Source organism: Myotis yumanensis, unplaced genomic scaffold (genome assembly GCF_028538775.1).
Source record: "Myotis yumanensis isolate MYYU_CA2020_CCGP unplaced genomic scaffold, mMyoYum1.0.hap1 SCAF_13, whole genome shotgun sequence".
Lineage (NCBI taxonomy): Eukaryota > Metazoa > Chordata > Mammalia > Chiroptera > Vespertilionidae > Myotis > Myotis yumanensis.
The window spans coordinates 8,860,785-8,880,850 of record NW_027223764.1 but is presented as its reverse complement, the minus strand read 5'-3'; the positions used below and the strand labels follow the sequence as shown (position 1 = coordinate 8,880,850).

Here is a 20,066-nt window from a genome sequence, read left to right as displayed (position 1 = left end):
GTGGAACAAATTAGACATTTAAAAAATATTAAGTTCCTGAGGCTCTATTACACACAGTTAATTTATGACTGATAATTTGTATCTTCAGGTTCAGCCAGAATTTGGAAGTTTTTATAATTTAAATGAGCACTATTTTGCTTTTAAGGTTTGCTGTCACTGTAAGTTAGAAACTTAGGGAGTAGGATTTCTTTCTTTAAAAAAAGTATTTTGTTGATTTCAGAGAGAAAGGAAGAGGGAGAGAAAGAGAAATATTAGTGATGAGAGAGAATCATTAATTGGCTGCCTTCTGCAAAACCTCCTACTGGGGAGGTTGCAACCCGGGCATGTGCCTAACCAGGAATGAAACTACTACCTCCTGGTTTTTAGGTCAGGGCTCAACCACTGAGTCATGCCCGCCAGGCGGGAGAAGGATTTCCTCATGGAGTCTCCTTAGGGATCTATGCTAAGGCTTAGATCCAGAGGAAACTTTTATACAAGAGTCTCCAGTGTGTTTCCTTGCTTTTTGAGACAATGGAAGTAATATTGACTTTGAGGTTGTGATAAGAACATATCTAAATCTTTATTGATAGTCTTTATTTGTTGAGATACCATTTTGCTGGTTTCCTTTAGCCTATTGAAAACAGTTGAATTAGTCTCTCTAGCAAGTCCAATGTCTGTGTTTCCTCAGGGACAGTTTCGGTTAACTTCTCTGAATGGAGCATCCTTTCCTGTTTCTTTGCATGCTTTGTAATTTTATTTTGTTGGAGACTGGACATTTCATTATTATAATACTAGAAGCCTGATGCACGGAAATCGTGCAAGGGGCTCGGCCTTTGCAGCCCCTCACAGCCTGGGCCAGCCTCGAAGCCCCGGCTTCGTCTGGAAGTTCGTCCAGATGGTCGTTCTGCTGTTTGTCTAATTAGCATATTAGCTCTTTATTATATAGGACGATAACACTAGAAATCAGATTCTTCCCCCTCCTGAGGATTCCTTTTTATTGTTTATGTGTGTCATCATTGTGTACTTGTTTAGGGACTTTTCTCAATGAGTTTTGTAATGACCGTATTCTTTGTTGTGTGTGGTCTCTAAAGTCTCTGTTCCTTTAGCTTGTGGTCAGGTGGTATTTTAATAAATTTCCTTGAATGCTTGAGCCAAGAAAAAATAAGGAGTTCTCCCAGGCTTTGTAGATTGACTCCGTTGTGGCACTCCTTCAGTGCTTCGCCAGGTTGCTTATGACTCTGCCCTCGCCTCACTTCCTTCTGGTTCTGAGTGTAAAAATTAGCCATAGGCCAAAGTGTAGAGTCTGCTCATGTCTTTTCTGAGCACAGGGTCTGCCCAAATTCCCAGGCTCATGCATGGAGTAGCTTCTGAACACCCCAATTCTTCACTCCCCACATTTTTCTCCCAGGCTATTGGTGTATCTATTGTTTGCATTTACTCTAATGTTTTGACTCAGCCAGCAGGGGTTGTTCATATTTGCCTTTCAGTGTATTGTGCAGTGCCTTCTGTGGAGCTGCTTTCTTGCTCTGAAGGACTTTTGTGTTAGGCATAGGATGATTTTCATACCATGTCATATCGATTACTCTGTGTAGTCTTGTCTTTAGACATTACTCGTTGATCCTCTGAATCACTTGCACTTCCCAAAGATATCATGCTATTTCCTGAACCTCCAAGTCTTCACACATACCTCTTCCAGGAATACTGTTACATGCTCTTCTTTTTATATGTATTTTTAATATCTATGCCAGATAAAATTTGATAATATTCAGTTTAGGATTTTTGTATGAGGGATATTTATAATTTTTATTTTTTTCTTGTTTTGGTTTTGCCAAGTTGTACTCTAAAAATAATTTTTGCATTCCATCTAAAATGTCAAATTTATTGGTATGAAGTTCTTAATATATTCTTTCTGTAGCATCAGTAGTAATGTTCCTCATTTCCTTTTTGATAATGGTAATCAATATTTTTTCCTTGAGTAGTTTTGATAGGGGGTTATTAATTTACTAGTCTTTATAAAGCCAACTTTTAATTATATACATTTTCTTTATTATAAGACTGTTTTCTGTTTCAGAGATTTCTGCTTTTATTATTCCCTTATATTTTCTTGTTTAATTTATTCTTTTTCTAGTTTTTTGAGTTGTAATTGATTATCAATTTTCTAAGGCATACATTTAGAACTATAAATTTCTCTCTAAACACTGATTTAGCTTCATCTTATAAATTTTGATGTGTTGTGGTTTTGGTATTCAATTAAAAATATTGTCTAATTGTCCTTGTGACTTAAAAGTCTGTTGCTGAATTTCAAACATTAGGAGCCTGAGCATTCTGGCAGTTCTAGTACCACCTGAAGCCAATTGTAGGTCTGGGGGTTTTCTGTCACCCCGATGACTCGTAGCTAGGCTGCAGGCCATGTAAGGGCTAGTTTACCTCTGGTGCACCTTCCCCAACAGCAAGTCACTGTGTCCCAATTCAGAGTGCCATGTTGATTGTTCGAGTCCCTACCTTTTGTGGGCTGTTGCCTCCAACTTCTGCCCCTTCCCTTGTTGAGGCTGCCAAGAGCACTCAGCCTTTGGCAGTGTCTTCGAAATAGACAGATTTCTCCCCAGCAAAAGTCGCTTTGAATGCCTGGAATTTGCAACTTCTTGATCTTGGTTTGGCAGATCTTACTATTTTGTTACTTACAGCATGCTTTTAAGATTTTAAAATTGTTCCTTAGCTTTTTAAATTGTCCTCAGTGGTGGGTTTGTCTGAATTACCTCACCTATATTATTGGAAGTGAAAAATCAGGATCAATTATTTAACCTCTTACTTAACTGTGCTTTCGTTTTCTCATCTTTAATATGGGATTAATAATTACTCACTATCTCTTAGGGTTTGGGGGATTTTTGTTTTATTTTTAAATATATTTTTATTGATTTCAGAGAGGATGGGAGAGGGAGAGAAAGAAATAGCAATGATGAGAGAGAATCATTGATCGGCTGCCTCCTGCATGCCCCCAACTGGGGACTGAGCCCGAAACCTGGGCTTGTGCCCTTGACTGGAATCGAACCCAGGACCCTTCAGTCTGCAGGCCAACACTCTATCCACTGAGCCAAACCAGCTAGGGCAGGTTTGGAGTTTTTTTAAAATGAGGTCATACCTTATGCGCTTATAGTAGTATCTGACATGTAGAAAATGCTCGATTTATTATTTCATTAATTTGAGAATATTGCAATTTGTCTGTTGCTCTTCAGAAATTTTTCTAAGCATGAACTAGCCGCCTTCTTGCCCAAAGTAAACTGGCTGGGATTATGAAAGATTTACAAATAACATTCATATTGATTGACTCTTCTGTCAGCCCTGATTTAGGTAGATAATTTTTCCCCCTTAATGTTTTTAAGACTCTATAATATAAGGAAATTTTAATTTTATCTAAAACTAGATAATGACCCTTATATCTGTGTTGTATATATGTATGTGTATGTGTGTATGCATATGTGAATATGTGATAAGCCCTGATGTGTGTATGTGTTTTGTGTTTATATGCATACTAGAGTCCTGGTGCATGAAATTAGTGCATTTGGGGATGGGGGGGATGGAGGGTTCCCCACAGCCCAGATTGCAAGACAGGGCAGGCCAGGCCGAGGGACCCTACTGGTACACAATTGGGGCCAGGGAGGGATGCGGGAGGTTGGCCAGCTGGGGAGGGACCCTGGGAGGGCTCCAGGGTGTGTCCGGCCTGTCTGGCTCAGTCCCGATCGGCTAGACCCCAGCAGCAAGCTAAACCACTGGTTGGAGCGTCTGCCCCCTGGTGGTCAGTGCACGTCATAGCAAGCAGTTGAGTGGCCTTAGCATATCATTAGCATATTACGCTTTGATTGGTTGAATGGCCTACTGGATGACCGGACGGTTAGCATATTAGGCTTTTATTATATCGGATATAAATATATAAAGGCTAAATGGGAAGCTATTGTAATTATTTAAAACTAGAGGCCCAGTGCATGGATTTGTGCACTGGTGGGGTCCCTCGGCCTGGCCTGTGGGGATTGGGCCGAAACGTGCTCTCTGACATCCCCCGAGGGGTCCCGGATTGTGAGAGGGTGCAGGCCAGCCTGAGGAACCCCACTGGTGCACAATCAGTGGTGGGGAGGCGCTGTGGGAGGGCTCCAGGGTGTGTCTGGCTTGCTCACACAGTCCCAATCAGCTGGACCCCAGCAGCAAGCTAACCTACCAGTCAGAGCATCTGCCCCCTGGTGGTCAGTGCACGTCATAGCGACTGGTTGAACAGTTGGACACTTAGCATATTAGGCTTATATTTATAGAGATATGGTCTTGGTAAAATAATTGGGCTGAGCTAAGGAGAACAAAATGAAGTAGAATTGGGATCCTGTTTTAAATATTTTTAAATTCTGAAAAATCATATAGACAAGAGAAAATGACAATAAAAATAGGTAGCCAAAATCAGTAAGCCTGGTGACAGCTACTTTAGCAATGCTGGTGCATGATAAACAAACACAGCTAACAGTATAGCTCTGGAGGTAGCATGCACATATACTATTGCTGTATTCCAAAGATCTGTATTTTTCAGTGTATTTGATTTTCCTTCTTGCCTCCACCTAATTTTTGTGCAGAGGAAATTTAACTTAATCTATTCTGTGTCAACATTCAGCCCATCAGTACAGTGTTCAGTCTTGCAGTACATTTTTCCACCATGTAAAATGAAATGCTCTTAATACATTAAGGTTTAAAGAAAGCCAAAATAAAGAGATCTAGAGAAATATATGACAATTTGAAAATTTTTTTAAGTTGTAAATAACTTCTTTTTTGACAAAAGTGCTATATCCCATTCCTGTAACTTAATGTCTTTTAAATTTTCTTGTGCTACTATATGTCTTAAAGTTACTTTAAGGTAATTATTTTCATGATTTTGTTTTTCTAGGTTAACAGAACCTTCTGGATATTTAACAGATGGTCCAATTAACTATAAGTATAAAACTAAATGTACATGGCTAATTGAAGGCTAGTAAGTATACAATTTGGGTATACTTATTTTATTCAAAAATGATAAAGAAGATGTCATATTAATGTTAAAGCAGTAAAGTATAACAACTTTATAATAATAGAGGTTATTTAATTGCTTATTATTAGAAAAACAGTACCAGTATTCACGATATTTTTATGGGCTTTACAACTTTTAGATATCACATTTAATAAAACTTACAATACTTATCACTTGTGATAATAGTTTAATTTTTACATGTATTTTATTTTTTAAATAAATACTTTATTGATTTCAGAGAGGAAGGTAGAGGGAGAGATGGAAACTTTAATGATAAGAGAATCACCAATTGGCTGCCTCTGGCACGTGCCCCACTGGGAGTTGAGCCCCCAACCCGGGCATGTACTCTCACCGGGAATCAAACCATGACCTCTTGGTTCATAGGTTGATGTTCAACTGCTGAGCCACATCGGCCAGGCTAATTTTTACATATATTTTATTGTTGATGTTTGTTAGTGTGTCATTTTAAAGCAAGTAGGCATTTTTTTTTTGCTTCTTTTAAACATCTTGTTATAGAATTTGAAGATTCCATAGAAAGTAAAAATATTCCATGCCAAATTATACCATTGATTTATATTAATCAGAATTTTAGTTGTGAGGGTGTTAAAAAGATAACATTTTATAGAAAAGAGTGAACTTTCCTTTTAGAGGTATTTTCAGAAGTTAGGGCTTTAGACTGAATTTACCTATTTAAACTTCGTGAATGGATCATAAATGAACCGACATGAATTGTTTGAAAAATATTATGATTTTTAGAGAGTGCTTTGGGAAACTGGCAGTTTGGGGTATACTTAAGGAGTTTTCAGAGCCTAAAAGTTATTAATTCTCTGTGCACCTATGGTCTCCTTTTGTTTCCTTGTTAATAGTATTTCATATTGAGACCTTTCAGTTAAAATGTGAAGACCTTACTAGGGCCTCTGGTTAAGGTTTGTGTAGAAATCATAATAGTTGCTTCTTGAGTGTTGAATTTTAAAATTCAACTTTATTCAAGAACAGTGTGCATAAAAGAAAATGCATGCATATTAAGTATACAGTTCAATAGATTTCAGTAATGTGTGCAGTCTATTTAACCTCCACCGTAAGAGACTGAACATTCCGTTGGACTGAACCTTTAGAAAATGATGATACATACACATGGCCTGGTAGTGGATTTTGAAGTTGCATGTCTTTTTTATAGTTTAAATGTGACTGCTTATCAGTCTTTTACACTGACTTAAGGATTTATAGCAAAATTAAGGATTTATAGCAAAATTATCTGTAAATGGACTGTGCTTTGCATATTATACATTAATTTTAAAATATTTTATTTCCTTTTAGTCCAAATGCAGTGTTAAGATTAAGATTCAATCATTTTGCTACAGAATGTAGCTGGGATCACATGTATGTTTATGATGGAGATTCTATATATGCACCTTTAATAGCTGTACTTAGGTGAGTACTTATGTTTAATTGAACTTACAGCTTTAGGAAAGTAACTACATATAATTTATTAATTTTAAAGATATACTGATCTGTAGTCCAAAATAAATTTTCAGAGATATTGACCATCAACTTATAATAATGTCGGTATTGATATAGTAGAGATAAATGAGTTTTATATCAGAAATGTAGAATTCTGAATGAATATCCTTTGTTTTTTGCTGTATATAGTATATTCTTTTAAAGTAATATGATGATGTTTTCAGAAGTATTTGAATAAATTAACACGAGTTCTAGATGACAAATAGATGGATATATATATATATATATATATATATATATATTTGACTTTTTATTTTGGCACAAAATGATAAAATTTACAATTTTTATAAAAAGGCTAAATTATCCTTTATGTAATGGTTTAATAAAGAAGGTGTGTCCATGAGTTCTAAAATTTGGGAATTTTGGTTGCTTCAAAATATTTTATTAGTAGTAGTCAGGCTTAATTTTAAAACCACATAATTTTCAATATCATTTTAAAAATCTTTATGTTTGAATGTACAAATTATAAAATGTTTTGCAAATAGGACATATATTAGGCATAGGAAAAATTATGAACATGTAGCGTAGATTTTGTGTATAAGTTAATGAATGTGATTGTTGACTAGAGTTACTCACTATTCTTTACTTTTGTTATTTACATAGTATCTTTTATATATTCAGTCATTGTTAAAAATTTAAACATAGATAAACGTTTATTCCCTATAAAAATTTTCATTTTCTTTTTTCTTTGTTGCCAATATTTGGTTTACTAGTATCAGAATGTGAACTATAATTTTTTTGGACAAACATGTAAAGACTTGTATTTCCAAATGACTGTTTTATAATGATTCCTTGGGAGCTTAGACACAGTTCTGTGATATCATTATTGCTCAAAATACTTATAGAACTTAATTTCTGAAATGTTTGAAAATTATATAAAGAGTAGCCATGACTAGCCCTTCATCTAAGGGTAGGAGGTAGAAAATGGAGGAGGGCCTCCTGAACAATCACATCATAAGATAATTCATTGAGACCATTAGATGAGGTCCTGGGTTTATCATTTATTTTTTAGCAATTTAGATGTCATTCTGCTGCCATTACTCTATTTTTATGACACTATTGACTGACCATCATTTAGATGTGCGCCTTTTCATCTGTTTTTCCAGTGGTTGTAATGACTTTGCATTAATTAACAGTGGTCCGTTAACACTCTTACCTACCCCTTCTTGACACTGAAGGAAACTTTTGTAAGATAATTAGCAGATGGGATTTAGTATATGACCTTGAAGATAGAACCAGTGACTTCTCATTAGCAAGTGTTCCCGTTAGGTGTCTGGAGGGAGATGAAAGCGTCCTGCTTATTGAAAAGCACTGCAGTGGGCAGTTTAATTGTCATGTAATCCACCCTGGCTGGTGTGCCTGGGTTGGATCTTCGTCCATTACACCAAGAGGTATCTGGTTTGATTCCCGTCAGGGCACATATCTAGGTTCCAGGTTTCAGGTTCCATCCCCGGGTCGGGGGGGGAGGGGGGGCACATGTGGGAGACAACTGATCGATGTTTCCTCTCACACCCATGTTTCTCTCCCCCTCCCTCTCTCTGAAATCAATTAAAAAAATTAAATGCCATGTAATCCTCACAAGGACCTTGTGGAAGAGTTACTGTTATCCCCATTTTACAGTTGAGAAAATTGAGACTCGGAGAAATTAAGTTTTACATATAATAGATGGTAGGGTCAGGATTAGGACTTGATAGTTTAGTGACTTAAAAGCTAAATTGTATGTTGCTAAGAATTCAGAATCTAATTGTCCATATTATTCCAGTTGCGTAAGTATTTCCTATGTGACAAATATTTGATAACCCACTCGGTTCCAGAAGCTGTCATAATCCTGGAGGGTGTGAGAAATAAGATAAAGAGTATTGCAATGACTTAGACACCAACGACCTGGATTTAAGCTAAACTTCATCAGTTGAGTGCACAGCCCTTCGTAAACCTTAGCTCAGATACCAGCTGCAAGTTCAGGAGTTCCCAAGGTCACTTATACTTCTGATCAGCTGGCTACAAATTTAGGGGTGCTCACCCACTATAGGTTCAGTAATTCTCTGGAATGACTCACAGAACTCAGGAAAGCACTGTGCATATCATTATAGTTTTATAATGAAGGATAAAAATCACAGCCAGCCAAGTGAGGTGACCATAGGGAGAGTCTGGGAGAATCATAAACAAACCATCTGTGTCCTCGGGATGTGTCACCTTCCCAGCTCTCTCGTGTATCTCCATTCAGGAGGCTCACCTCAGCTACAGGTGTCAGAGTTTTTATTGGGCTTTCGTTATATAGGCCTGATTGATTGAACCATTGGACACCAGACCCAGCTCTATCTCTAGCTCCTGCCCTCTCTCTGGAAGTCAGATTGATTTCTTGTGGCTCAAAGCTTGGACCCTTTAAATCACTGGTTGGTCTTTTTGGTGTAGCCAGCTTCCATCACCATAAACTATCAGGGTCCATGGAGAATAACAGAGACACACCTATCCCTTGGGTAATCTCAAGGATTTGGGGGATATATCACTACACAGTAGTTAGCCACTAGTGGCAACATGTAAATAGAGCACACAGCACATTAAATGTTATGATCAGATTTTGAAAAGAGCACACTATGATTTCAGAAGAAGTAAGTAATTCTTCATGGTGAATTTCATCATGAGTAGAATGATAGGCAAAGTATGAGGACCGGGTAGGATGTCATTTTGATAGAGAAAAACATGCACAAAGGCATAGACACACTAAAGTATATTATCGTTTGGGATAATAGATAGTAGTAAGTGTTTTGGGTAACTTGATTATAGGTAATGTGATGGATAGGTAGGAGCCAGATTATTATCTACTGAATGCTCATTATGTGACAGGCAGGGTGCAAGAGTGCTTCACATACATTAACTCATTGAATCCTTACAATGACCTGATATTAGGTATTGTTACTGCTATGTTAAACGAAGGATTGAGGCATAGAGAGATTCTGTGAGTGACCAAAGTTGCCTCTCGGATAAGTGACGGAGTCAGAATACGAGGTCAGGTTTTGTAATCCCTAAATCACTGCAGTATTGCTTTCTTGTATATCACACTAAAGACATTGGACTTTGTAGGCAAGACTTTTTAGATTTTAGAGAATGGATTGGATTGAAGTCTTTGCAAAAATATTTTTATTATTTCAGAGAGGAAGGGAGAGGGGGAGAGAGATAGAAACATCAATGTTGAGAGACAATCATTGATTGGCTGCCACCTGCATGCCCCACAACTTGAGCCCACAACCCGGGCATGTGCCCTGACCGGAAATTGAACCATGACTTACTGGTTCATAGTTGAACGCTCAACCGCTGAGCCATGCCAGCTGGGCAGCTTTTCTTTTTTTTTTAAATTGTGTGCTGGACAATGATGTGCTGGGCATCATGTTTGTAAAATCATATGTAGCAATAATTTGAGACCTCAAAGATACTATAGTCCTACAGAGGGTGCCTGAGGATGCTAGCAATCCACAGTCAACTGAATCCAAATTTAGGTATTGAGGGGATTCACATCCAAGCTGCAGGGTGGTCCTCTGGAAGCCCTGTCTTTTATTGGTTCACTTTTATTTCTGTTCTTTGGGGGCTCTGGTCAAAGAGAGGGCCCTGGCTTCCACTTTTTGTTTTCCTAGCTCTGTGTCTCAACCTAGTTCCTTAGCTCTTCAGGCCTTACTTCCAACTTTGAAATCAGCAATGCCTATGAGGAGAAATGGCCCCCTTGCCTGGGCTCACCCTCTTCTTAGTTCTCCAGTGCATTCAGGCAGATTTGTTTGTTTTTATATAATTTGTCATTTTTCTAGCTGACGTCAGTGGCAGGGCTGGTTGGTCCAAATTGCTTGTGCTATGCAAGAGGTGGAAGCCCTTATTTATTTAATGCTTTTAAAACACTTACAAACAAACAACCAAGCAAATAAATCTGTTCTTTTTATCTGTTTCAGAGAGATTAACTATTTTTATTATAAAGACTTGGGAGTGTTATTTTTAGCGGTGTACTCATTTTGATATCTCACTGTGACAATGAAAAATATATATGTGCAACTAAGACTGGTGTTATAGCATTTGAATTCTATGGACAGTCTCCCTTTAAAATTTTTTTTGTTCCTTCTCAAACATAAGCTAGTAGATGTAATAATTATTATTAAAGCATCAAGAGTGGATTACTCTGTTTGCTTTTGAGACGGCATTTGCCGAATAAATTATTTGACTATAATATTTGCTGCAGTCTTTTCGCAGCAAGCGTTCAGGAATCTGGAGACGGGGCTGTGGCATACATGAAGAGACTATATAAGAAAAATAAATTTGGAAGGCATTGGGAGAGCCAGACGGATACCTACTCTCTAGTGGAGTGGTTCGCTGACTTTTCCGTCCCCTTTGCTTTTATTTACTAGAATATACATATGCCCTTTAGCAAAGCAAACACACATATCAAAGGTAAGGTTTGGTAAACAATAAAGGATTATCAGGTTAGGGGAACTTCCTTCAGCTGTTCAGCCAGCAGCAGGTAATAAATAATAGGCAGATTTTCAGCCCTGCTGAATATCAAAGTACATCAGCCTTCTGAGGGACTTCTCACATTTATTATGCTAACTATTGTTGGTCTTTGCTTCCAGCAATATTTTATTTTGTTCTGCCAAATTTGAGGTAATCAGTTCCTGGTGGTGCTCAAATGCTAGCTTAAAAGTCATGTAAAGGAGCTGACTCCTTGGAGTGGTGTAATTTGTTGTTAGCAGCTTCTTTTCTCTCAGATTGCATGTTTCTACAGACTTAAAGAGAGTAGTGTGGTACAAGTAAATGAAGATCTGGAATTTTCTCCAGGAACAAATTGGCTGAAAAAAGAAGTACCAGTTATTAACTTTATTTCTTACTTTTGCACATTTATATCCCCCACAAGTTTGTTTTCTTTTGTGTGCATATGGCCTTGAGTGAGTAACAGTATATTTGCAATAGTTCTGTATTAATATAATTGGCATGAGCATGCAAAATTTTAAAGAAATATAAAAAGTATATATTCTTACTGGTAGATGACCTAAAATACCTGGAGTAGTATATTGGAGGCGGACAACTTTAACGAGGATGTCATTGCAGTCCCTTAGCTCATGTGTGGTGTTCCTTCTAGCTTCACCAGAATTTTTTTTTTTAGGATTTTTATAAAACTTTATTTGAATTAAACAGGTGACACACATGGAAGCAAGATCTCAACAGATGGAAATAAATGCTACCAAGAGTATGACAGTTGTCAATTTTTTTGTGTGCACTTGAATTTAAGAAGCGGGTGTAAGGAAGATTACAGAAAGTGGGAAAAATCAAGGCAGGGATCATTATCAAAAAAGTGGTTGCCAACCTTTCAGACCTCATGGACTACCAGTGGTCTGCGGACCACCGGTTGGCGACCGCTGATCTAAAAAATGACACAAGGCGTAACATTAAAAAAAGACTATGGGTAAGGGGGAAGTGGGCAGTTGTTGTTTAAGGAGTACGGAGTTTATGTTTGGGATGATGAAAAGTCCTGGAGATGGATAGTGGAGATGACTGCACACCCTTTTCACCAGAATTTTTAACCAGGGGAAAAAAGTAAAACCACAGGCCACTTGGAATACCAAGGTCGCTTTAAGTGCAGGTTTTATATGAAGTTAACTAAAAGACCATCTTAGAGTATTAGGGCAGGATGGGTAGCAGGACAAAGAGAGAGATGGGGCATTACAGTCCAAACAGTGAGAAGAAAATCGGAGTGTGGTGGCCTCAGCGTGGGTGTGAGCGTGCTGGCTGCTGTACAGGTGCTGGGATGAGGACCCGTTTTAGCTCTGTTCTCCTAGTTTGCCCATTCTCATGGAGAGTCTGAGTGATCCTGACAAAGATATTGCTGAGTACGTTTTATGTGATTGACCGTCAGATGTATACTAATACACACAATGTTTAATTCTCCTCTCTCACAGTGGTTTGATAGTCCCCGAGATTCGGGGAAACGAAAGTGTGCCTGAAGTCGTTACAACGTCCGGCTACGCACTGTTACATTTTTTTAGTGATGCTGCATATAATCTCACTGGTTTCAACATTTTTTATTCGTAAGTAATTTTTCTGAAATTTCATATTGTAAGGATTTTTATAATTTGACTTCAAAGAGTTTACTGTTTGTTTTTGTAGATATATATGAGGAGTGGGCTAGTGTGTGACATTTCAACATCATAAGTGACATCAAATATTAATAACATGCCTCAGAATCCTGTCTGAGCTCACATTAGGATTAATCCTAAGTTTCGGGACATTGGTAGCACGTTAAGTTTGGTTGAAAATTAATTATGAAATTTAAAATTATTGGTAAATGATTAAGTGAACAAATATTAACTAGGGTAACATTTCTCGTAGCAGGAACTCCTCTGCCCTCCTGTGCTCCAGGTGTGGGGGCTGTGTTCGCAGTCCTCTGTATCCAGACCAGACTGGATGCTCTGTTTACACTATATTCTTTATTTCTCACCCCAACAATTCTGACATGTGTGCATTTCCCCCATTTTACACAGGGAGGAATTGAGGCTTTCATAGATAAGGTAATGACTACATCACTGTCTTCTCTAAAATAAAATATTTATTGAGCATCTACTATGTGTCTGACACTATATCCATTTTAAAAAAAATCTTGGAGTCCAAGGGTGAAGGGAAATAGCCAGAGACACTTTCTGATGCCATTACTAGAACAGCACAGAGGAACTCCATACATTTTCTCCCCTTTTCTTTACAAGTGTAGAGAATGATATTTCTTTAAAAGTGTAAAGAATTTTTCACTGGGAATAAAACATTCTAAATATGTTGAATCAGCAATTTATTATAGAGTTGATTTGTCTCAAGTATGTATACAAGGGAGAATAAATATTCAATAGACTCTATTAATCAGTTAAGAGCCTTAAAATAATATTTGACAAACATCTCATCCTATATAGTAAAAGGGTAATATGCAAATTGACCCTAACAGCAGAATGACCAGAACGACCACTCGACCACTCACTGTGAGGCGCACTGACCACCTTTTGGTCCCTTTCCCTGGCTGGCAGGCTCCTATCACCCGATGGTGCACGGGGAACTGGGGGTGGGTGGCAGGGGACACGGGTAGCACCAGGCCAAGGCCCCCACCCTGCCAGTCACCGCCCCCCCCCCCCCCCCCCCCACACACACACAGGGCAACCCGCGGCGGGGGTGGGGCTGGCAAGTGAGCAGGAACGGCCGACTGCTTGATCCCTTCCCCCAGCTGTTAGACTCCGATCGCCCGATGGCAAATGGGGAGCTGGGGTGGGTGGCGCCAGGGGGCAGGGCCAGCTGCGGGCAGCCGGGGAAGATGGCCCTGATTGCAGGCCAGGCCTAGGGACTGTACCTGAGAATGAATTTTGTGTGCTGGGCCTCTAGTTTCTGTATAACAGCGTATAGATGGTAGCATGCTATTTAAATATTATGCAACCAAATTATATCTTGGTTTCTCATGTAACTTCAAGTATTCATGAATTTAATTTTTTTCTGAAAAATATATATTCAAAACATCTGCATTCTTAAGCCTTTCTAGAGCATTGTATGTTTAACTACATGTATCTGCAGATGTTGCTTGTGTAGCCCTCGGAAGTTTGACGTGTCTGTGGCCATATAAACTCATTGGATGAACTAAGACCAGTTGAAAATAAATGTAACTGAATTGCATTAGGGGTAAAAGGGTACAGAATAAGAAGTTGATATCACATTGTGAAATTGTGTTAAATATATAAGAAGACCTACAATTACAAAGCCTACAAAATATCAACCAGACTTCTTTGTCAGTTTTCTTGAATTTGAACATATATGAATTATGTTTTACAGAATCAACTCTTGTCCTAACAATTGCTCTGGCCATGGGAAGTGTACAACGAGTGTCTCCGTTCCAAGTCAAGTATACTGTGAATGTGATAAATACTGGAAGGGCGAGGCCTGTGATATTCCCTACTGTAAAGCCAATTGCGGCAGTCCTGACCACGGGTACTGTGACCTCACAGGGGAAAAGCTGTGTGTCTGCAATGATAGTTGGCAAGGTAAGCATGCATGGTGTCATGATTTGGAAACGGATTCATATGTCTAAGAGATTAACGCGAATCTACACTCGTCTGTTTTGCTATAGTTTGCAACACCCCAATCTCATTTCTTTGTTTTGTTTTTTGAATGTTCAGTTAATAATCAACTCAATAGTTTGCTTCTTCAAAATACTATTGGTATAGATTTTGTCTATATGCTGTTTTGAGAATCAAGGGAAGTTATATATGAAGCTCTTTTTAAATTGTAGGTGTGTGATCATTAGGATATTCTGTGATTTTTTTGTTGCCCGAATTTAACACATGCTGCATTCAAATTTGATTTGTGATGTCTAGCAGTTTATTGCAAAAAAATAGATGCCTATATTTAACTTATGTTTTAGGAAATACTGCCCTCCTGTGGCTATTTTAAAAACTCAGCATATTTAAAAAGTTGATAAGAGTAAAAGGAGACATGCTAGTATGTAATACTTTAAACAATAAAGAATTTAAATAAAATAAAACAAACAAAAATAAAGAGTATTTCAGCTGCTTATTGCAAAAGATTCCCGAGGAAGCATTTCTAAATAATTTTTATAAATATCTATCATTAAAAATTACTTTTGAACTACGTTGAAGAGTTTTAGTCCACCTAAGTATTTGAGTGTAAAATAGTAAATTTTGTCATTATGGAATTAAATGAAGAGATAGGCCTGTTATTCCTATACCCACCCATCTGTAGCTTACTATGTGTTGATTATATTTACCTATTGAGAGATTGCTTTGTGCAAACATACTAATCCTGTTGATAAGGGAACTTTGATTCAGGAAATACATATTAGGAAGTGACATGTTCACCTGTTATAATTTGGTTGTAGTAATAAGCAGTAGTTGCTATCAGACCTATCTAAGGAAAAACCAAAGGGAATGTGGTTCTCATAGTCGTATTCATCATTCTTGAGATACATTTTAAAAACATGCTACTGAGTATGCTGAGTACTTGAAGGAATTATTAGGCTCTGTATAAATTATGCCCATCTTCAACCCATGTTATCTCATAAAAAAATCAGCTACTCCAACCACACAAAATACCAGTGATTACTTACTGAATTGAATTTGATTGCCTAGTATGATTATGACAGATACAAATTTCTTAATGTTCTTTAATTATAGGGTCGTGTCTCTTATTAAGTGGCTATTTTAATAATTTGTGACCTTCCTTCTAAAAAGTGCCTGGAGGTTATCTTTTTCTTTTCATTTCAGTCTTGAAACTAAAATAATCTTCTTTTCTAAGGAGAGAATGGTGTATCAAGAATACATTTGAATTAAGACTTGAGACGTCCAGGTATAGCTTATACACGTGGTGCTTTTCAAACTGCCGTTCGTTCTTCATTTTATTTCACCAGCCTTGGAAACACAAGAGGACACTTATTTCATACTCTTCTCTGTGGACATATCTGGCCTTTTCTGTTCTTTACTTTTATTAACCCTTTGAAACGCTGTATTTTTTTTTTTTTTGGTTTGTCATATAGATCTGGTTCAGAATATTATCTTTTGCTTTTCTGGCTTTGGTTTATTGGCCTTTCGCATTTTATTATTCTCCTCAGTAATGCCTCAAATAATAAACATTCCCGATTCTTGTATGTCTATAAGCAAATGGAAATGGGGATGCAAAAGCAGTGATAATAGGAATAGTGTTATAGAGAGACACGTATTGTTTATAATTGTGAAATACGATAGATATCAAACTCAGTCTGTACTGGTACTGATCCTTACCAATGACAGCCTGGGTCTCTGAGCTGAGCTGGGTGTTTGAGGGAGCGGGGTGCTTGCTGAAAGGGAGATTGTGCTTCTTTCGGGACAGGCCATGTGCAGACAGTCCTTTGAGCTTCAAACCTGATCCCTGAGTCTGTGTTTAAGGAAGTTGGGATTATGACCAAAGTTATTAGTGGGAAAATGAGGTTTTTAATTCAGAGATGTAGAATGTGGAGGAATCACGGAGGGAAAAAAAGAGATTTGTTTCCAGGACATCTGGGGAGTGATGACAGAAGTAGAGATATTTGAAAATGAGAGCTAAGGAGGCATGCTTCTGAGATTCAGAGTCCGGCAGTTTTTTGGAATGTGTTATTTGAAACCGGATTCTTTGGGTTAAAAAACAACAGATTGTTGCTACTGCTATTATATTTTAACTAGAGGCCCGGTGCATGACATTCGTGCACTGGTGGGTTGGGAGGGGTGGGTCCCTTCAACCTGGCCTGCGCCGTTAGCAGTACGGGAGCCCTTGGGGGATGTCTGATTGAAAGCTCAGGCCCGCTCCCCACCACTGCCACTGTGCTTGCCATCCATGAGCTGGCTTGTGGCTGAGTGGTGCTCCCCCGTGGGAGCGCACTGACCACCAGGGGACAGCTCCTGTGTTGAGCATCTGCCCCCTGGTGATCAGTGCATGTCATAGCGACCGGCCGTTCCGATGTTTGGTCAATTTGCATATTACCCTTTTATTATATAGGATCTTTTATGTTGGTTAACTTTAGTTGTTCTGTTTGGTTCTATGCTAATGTACAAAACAAAGTGTTGTGTCCTGGAAATTGAGATTTTTTTATGAGAACACAGAGGAAAAGCCTAGCTTGCTGTCAAGTCTTGAATTCCCTTCCTAATATTTCTGTATGCTTGTCCCACTGGTCCTCACATCTCGTTTTCTCAGGTTGGTTTGACTGTGAACCCCCTCCTAAGACTGCTGCTCAGCCAACACTCTACTTCCCCCTTGAACTTTCTCATCTAACTCTTTCTTTCTTAACTATCTGCTGTCACTTTTTAAAATCATTTGAAGCATTTTCCCAGATCACACAGAAGTATATATTAAGGATAGAAGCACCATTAGAGTCAATTGTCCCCCTTTTCCTGTAGAAAGCACTTACAAAACCCTAAAACAAAAGTACCAGAGAAAATAGAAAATGCTAAATGCGGCAGTTTGAAAAGCACACAAGTTCATTGTCTGATGTTTACTTTTGTCATGTATAGATGTGGCAATGATATATGCATATTAAAGAGATTACTTAAAGGATGGGGACCTGTGTGGACTTATCAGCTTCTGTGACATTTTTCACATAATAAAGTTTGTAAACATCTTATTAAGTCAAAGGAGGGAAAAAGGCAACTTTGAGAAGCCTTTATGTTCATACTAAGTGACCCGTCCTGCGAAATTGTGCAAGACCTGGGGCCCCTTCCCCCCCTACCCCCCCACGCCATGGGACTGCCTCGAGTCCCAAAGTCTCACCCCATGTGGCTGGTGCACTGCAGGATGGCCCTGAGTCCTGGAGTGCCGCCCCTATGCCCCATCTCCGGGCCATGTGCAGAAGCCGCTGGCCCTCACCCCCGTGGCGCGCACTTGGGGTCATGAAGTTGTGCGAAGCGGCTGCTGGCCCTGCCTCCGCTGTGCCTGCCGCCATCTTGTGATGGCATTACGGCGTGAGGGTCAATTTGCACATCACCTCTTTATTATATAGGATGTACAGAATACAGTCGAACATTGACTTTCAAAGCAATTCCATACCTAGTCAATTCCACATCACAGTGGCTGCAGGTTTCTCTCTTTTGCATACCTTAAAAAGATCTGAATCACTGAAGTTTTGACTATAAGCAGCAGAAACAGCTCTGTCTCATTTGAGCAGAAACGTAGTTTTCTGGAAAGTATAGCAGTGATTAGCTCCCAGCATTCATCCTGCCATTCTTTCTAATAATTGCCCTCACCCAGTGTGTTTGGCTCAGCACATGGCCTCTGAGCTACAAACCACATTTTCCAGCCTTCCTTGCAGCTAGTGTGGCTGTTGTACACAGTTTAGGTGAGTAGGATGTGCGTGGAAGTGCTGTGTGGGAATTTCAGATCATGAGGACCTTCCCCGCTGGCCGGTAAATGCCAGTCACTAACCAGGAGCCCTTGCTCACTCGCCTCTAGAATGTTTTATGAGAGAGAAATGAACTTACAGCTTATATAAGCAACTTATTTTTAAAAATATGTATTTTTATTGATTTCAGGGAGGACAGGAGAGGGAGAGAGATAGAAACATCAATGATGGGAATCATTGATAAGCTGCCTCCTGCACGCCCCCTACTGGGGATCAAGCCTGTAGCCCGGGCATATGCCCTGACTGGGAATCGAACCGTGACATCCTGGTTCATAGGTTGACGCTCAGCCACTGAGCCATGCCGGCCGGGCTAAGCAACTTATTTTTGATTCTCTGAATCTGCACCCTCACTCATATGCAGGATATTGAGTGCCTCACCAGGAGGATGGAAGGCTAGAGAAACCGTGGTTGGAGGGGGGCAGGCATGGAGAGAAGTAGTTCAAGGTGTCCCCACATCTTTGGGTCACATGGGAAGATTTGAAATCATGCCACGTCGCATCTGTTGGGCTAAACCTAGGTTGTCTTTTCTGTGCCCTAATTGAGTTAATAACAATGTACCTACCTATATAGTTTGTACTGTTGATATTTGGCTCTTTTGCTTTTCTTTAAATATATTTTTAATGACTTCAGAGAGGAAGGGAGAGGGAGAGAGAGCTAGAAACATCAATGATGAGATAGAATCATTGATTGACTGCCTCCTGCATGCCCCCTACTGGAGATCGAACCCACAACCTGGGCATGTGCCCTTGATCAGAATGGAACCCGGGACCCTTTAGTCCACAGACCAACGCTCGAGAAACAGAAATAGAGAATTTAACTTTCCTGATTTGTGTAGTGCAAAGGGATCCTGTATCTGAAACAAAATTCACATAATGAGAGATTTTCCCAGACAAATGATTGGAATCTTCTGAACAAATACATTTACATAAAATATTTAAAGTGTAGATCATCATCATAATTGACAAGGAATGGGCTCAGTGGTTCTCTCTTGTTGGAAAAACTTAGCAACGTGAAATCTATGGTAAGATTGGACAGGTTGAAAAGACACAAACCAGCAGTCTTCGGGGATGATTTTTTCTTAATCCATTACAGCAAAACTTTCCCCCTTATTCTATACAGGTGCAAAACAGGTTACCATCTTCTCTATACAAGATAGTCACTTAACGATTTGAAGATGCTCCCCGTTCCTTTCCTGTTCCAGATATCCTGCTCAGTGCTATCGTTCAGTCCTTTTTACTGTCTGTAGAATATTCTTTATGTTTCCACTACTACTTTTCAACCTAGCCAGCTCCAACACAGTTCTCGTATAAGGATTGGTGTTTTCAGCCTTTAAATTATGTCACGTTATTTGATAGTTTTGTGTGGTGCCTCTGATTCTTCATTTAAAGTCATGCTTTATTTGGACTTATTTCAGTTTCCTGCATGTTCTCCCTCCCTTACTATTTCAATGCCATTCTCATTTCTGAACTTCCTCCTGGAATAGCCTCACCCCATTAACAGTCTAAGACCAGGTTAGGTCCCCCTGGTATATGCTTTCATGGGCCCTAATTAATTTATAGCATCTGTCACATTTAGGTTTGTGTGATCCTTCGATTATCTTTCCTACTCGCA

The 20,066-nt window shown here is 38.9% G+C and overlaps 1 protein-coding gene across 2 annotated transcripts in view; it reads left to right on the top strand.

Annotated features, from left to right (window-relative positions):
- ATRNL1 (attractin like 1) overlaps nucleotides 1–20,066 on the top strand; it is a 454,480-nt gene that overhangs the window by 12,284 nt on the left and 422,130 nt on the right. For both annotated transcript variants that reach the window (XM_070432204.1, XM_070432203.1), the window contains exons 2-5: nucleotides 4,898–4,981; nucleotides 6,335–6,448; nucleotides 12,469–12,597; nucleotides 14,369–14,577. In XM_070432204.1, the coding sequence (XP_070288305.1) occupies nucleotides 4,898–4,981; nucleotides 6,335–6,448; nucleotides 12,469–12,597; nucleotides 14,369–14,577 (536 nt within the window). The remainder of the gene's footprint in view (nucleotides 1–4,897; nucleotides 4,982–6,334; nucleotides 6,449–12,468; nucleotides 12,598–14,368; nucleotides 14,578–20,066) is intronic.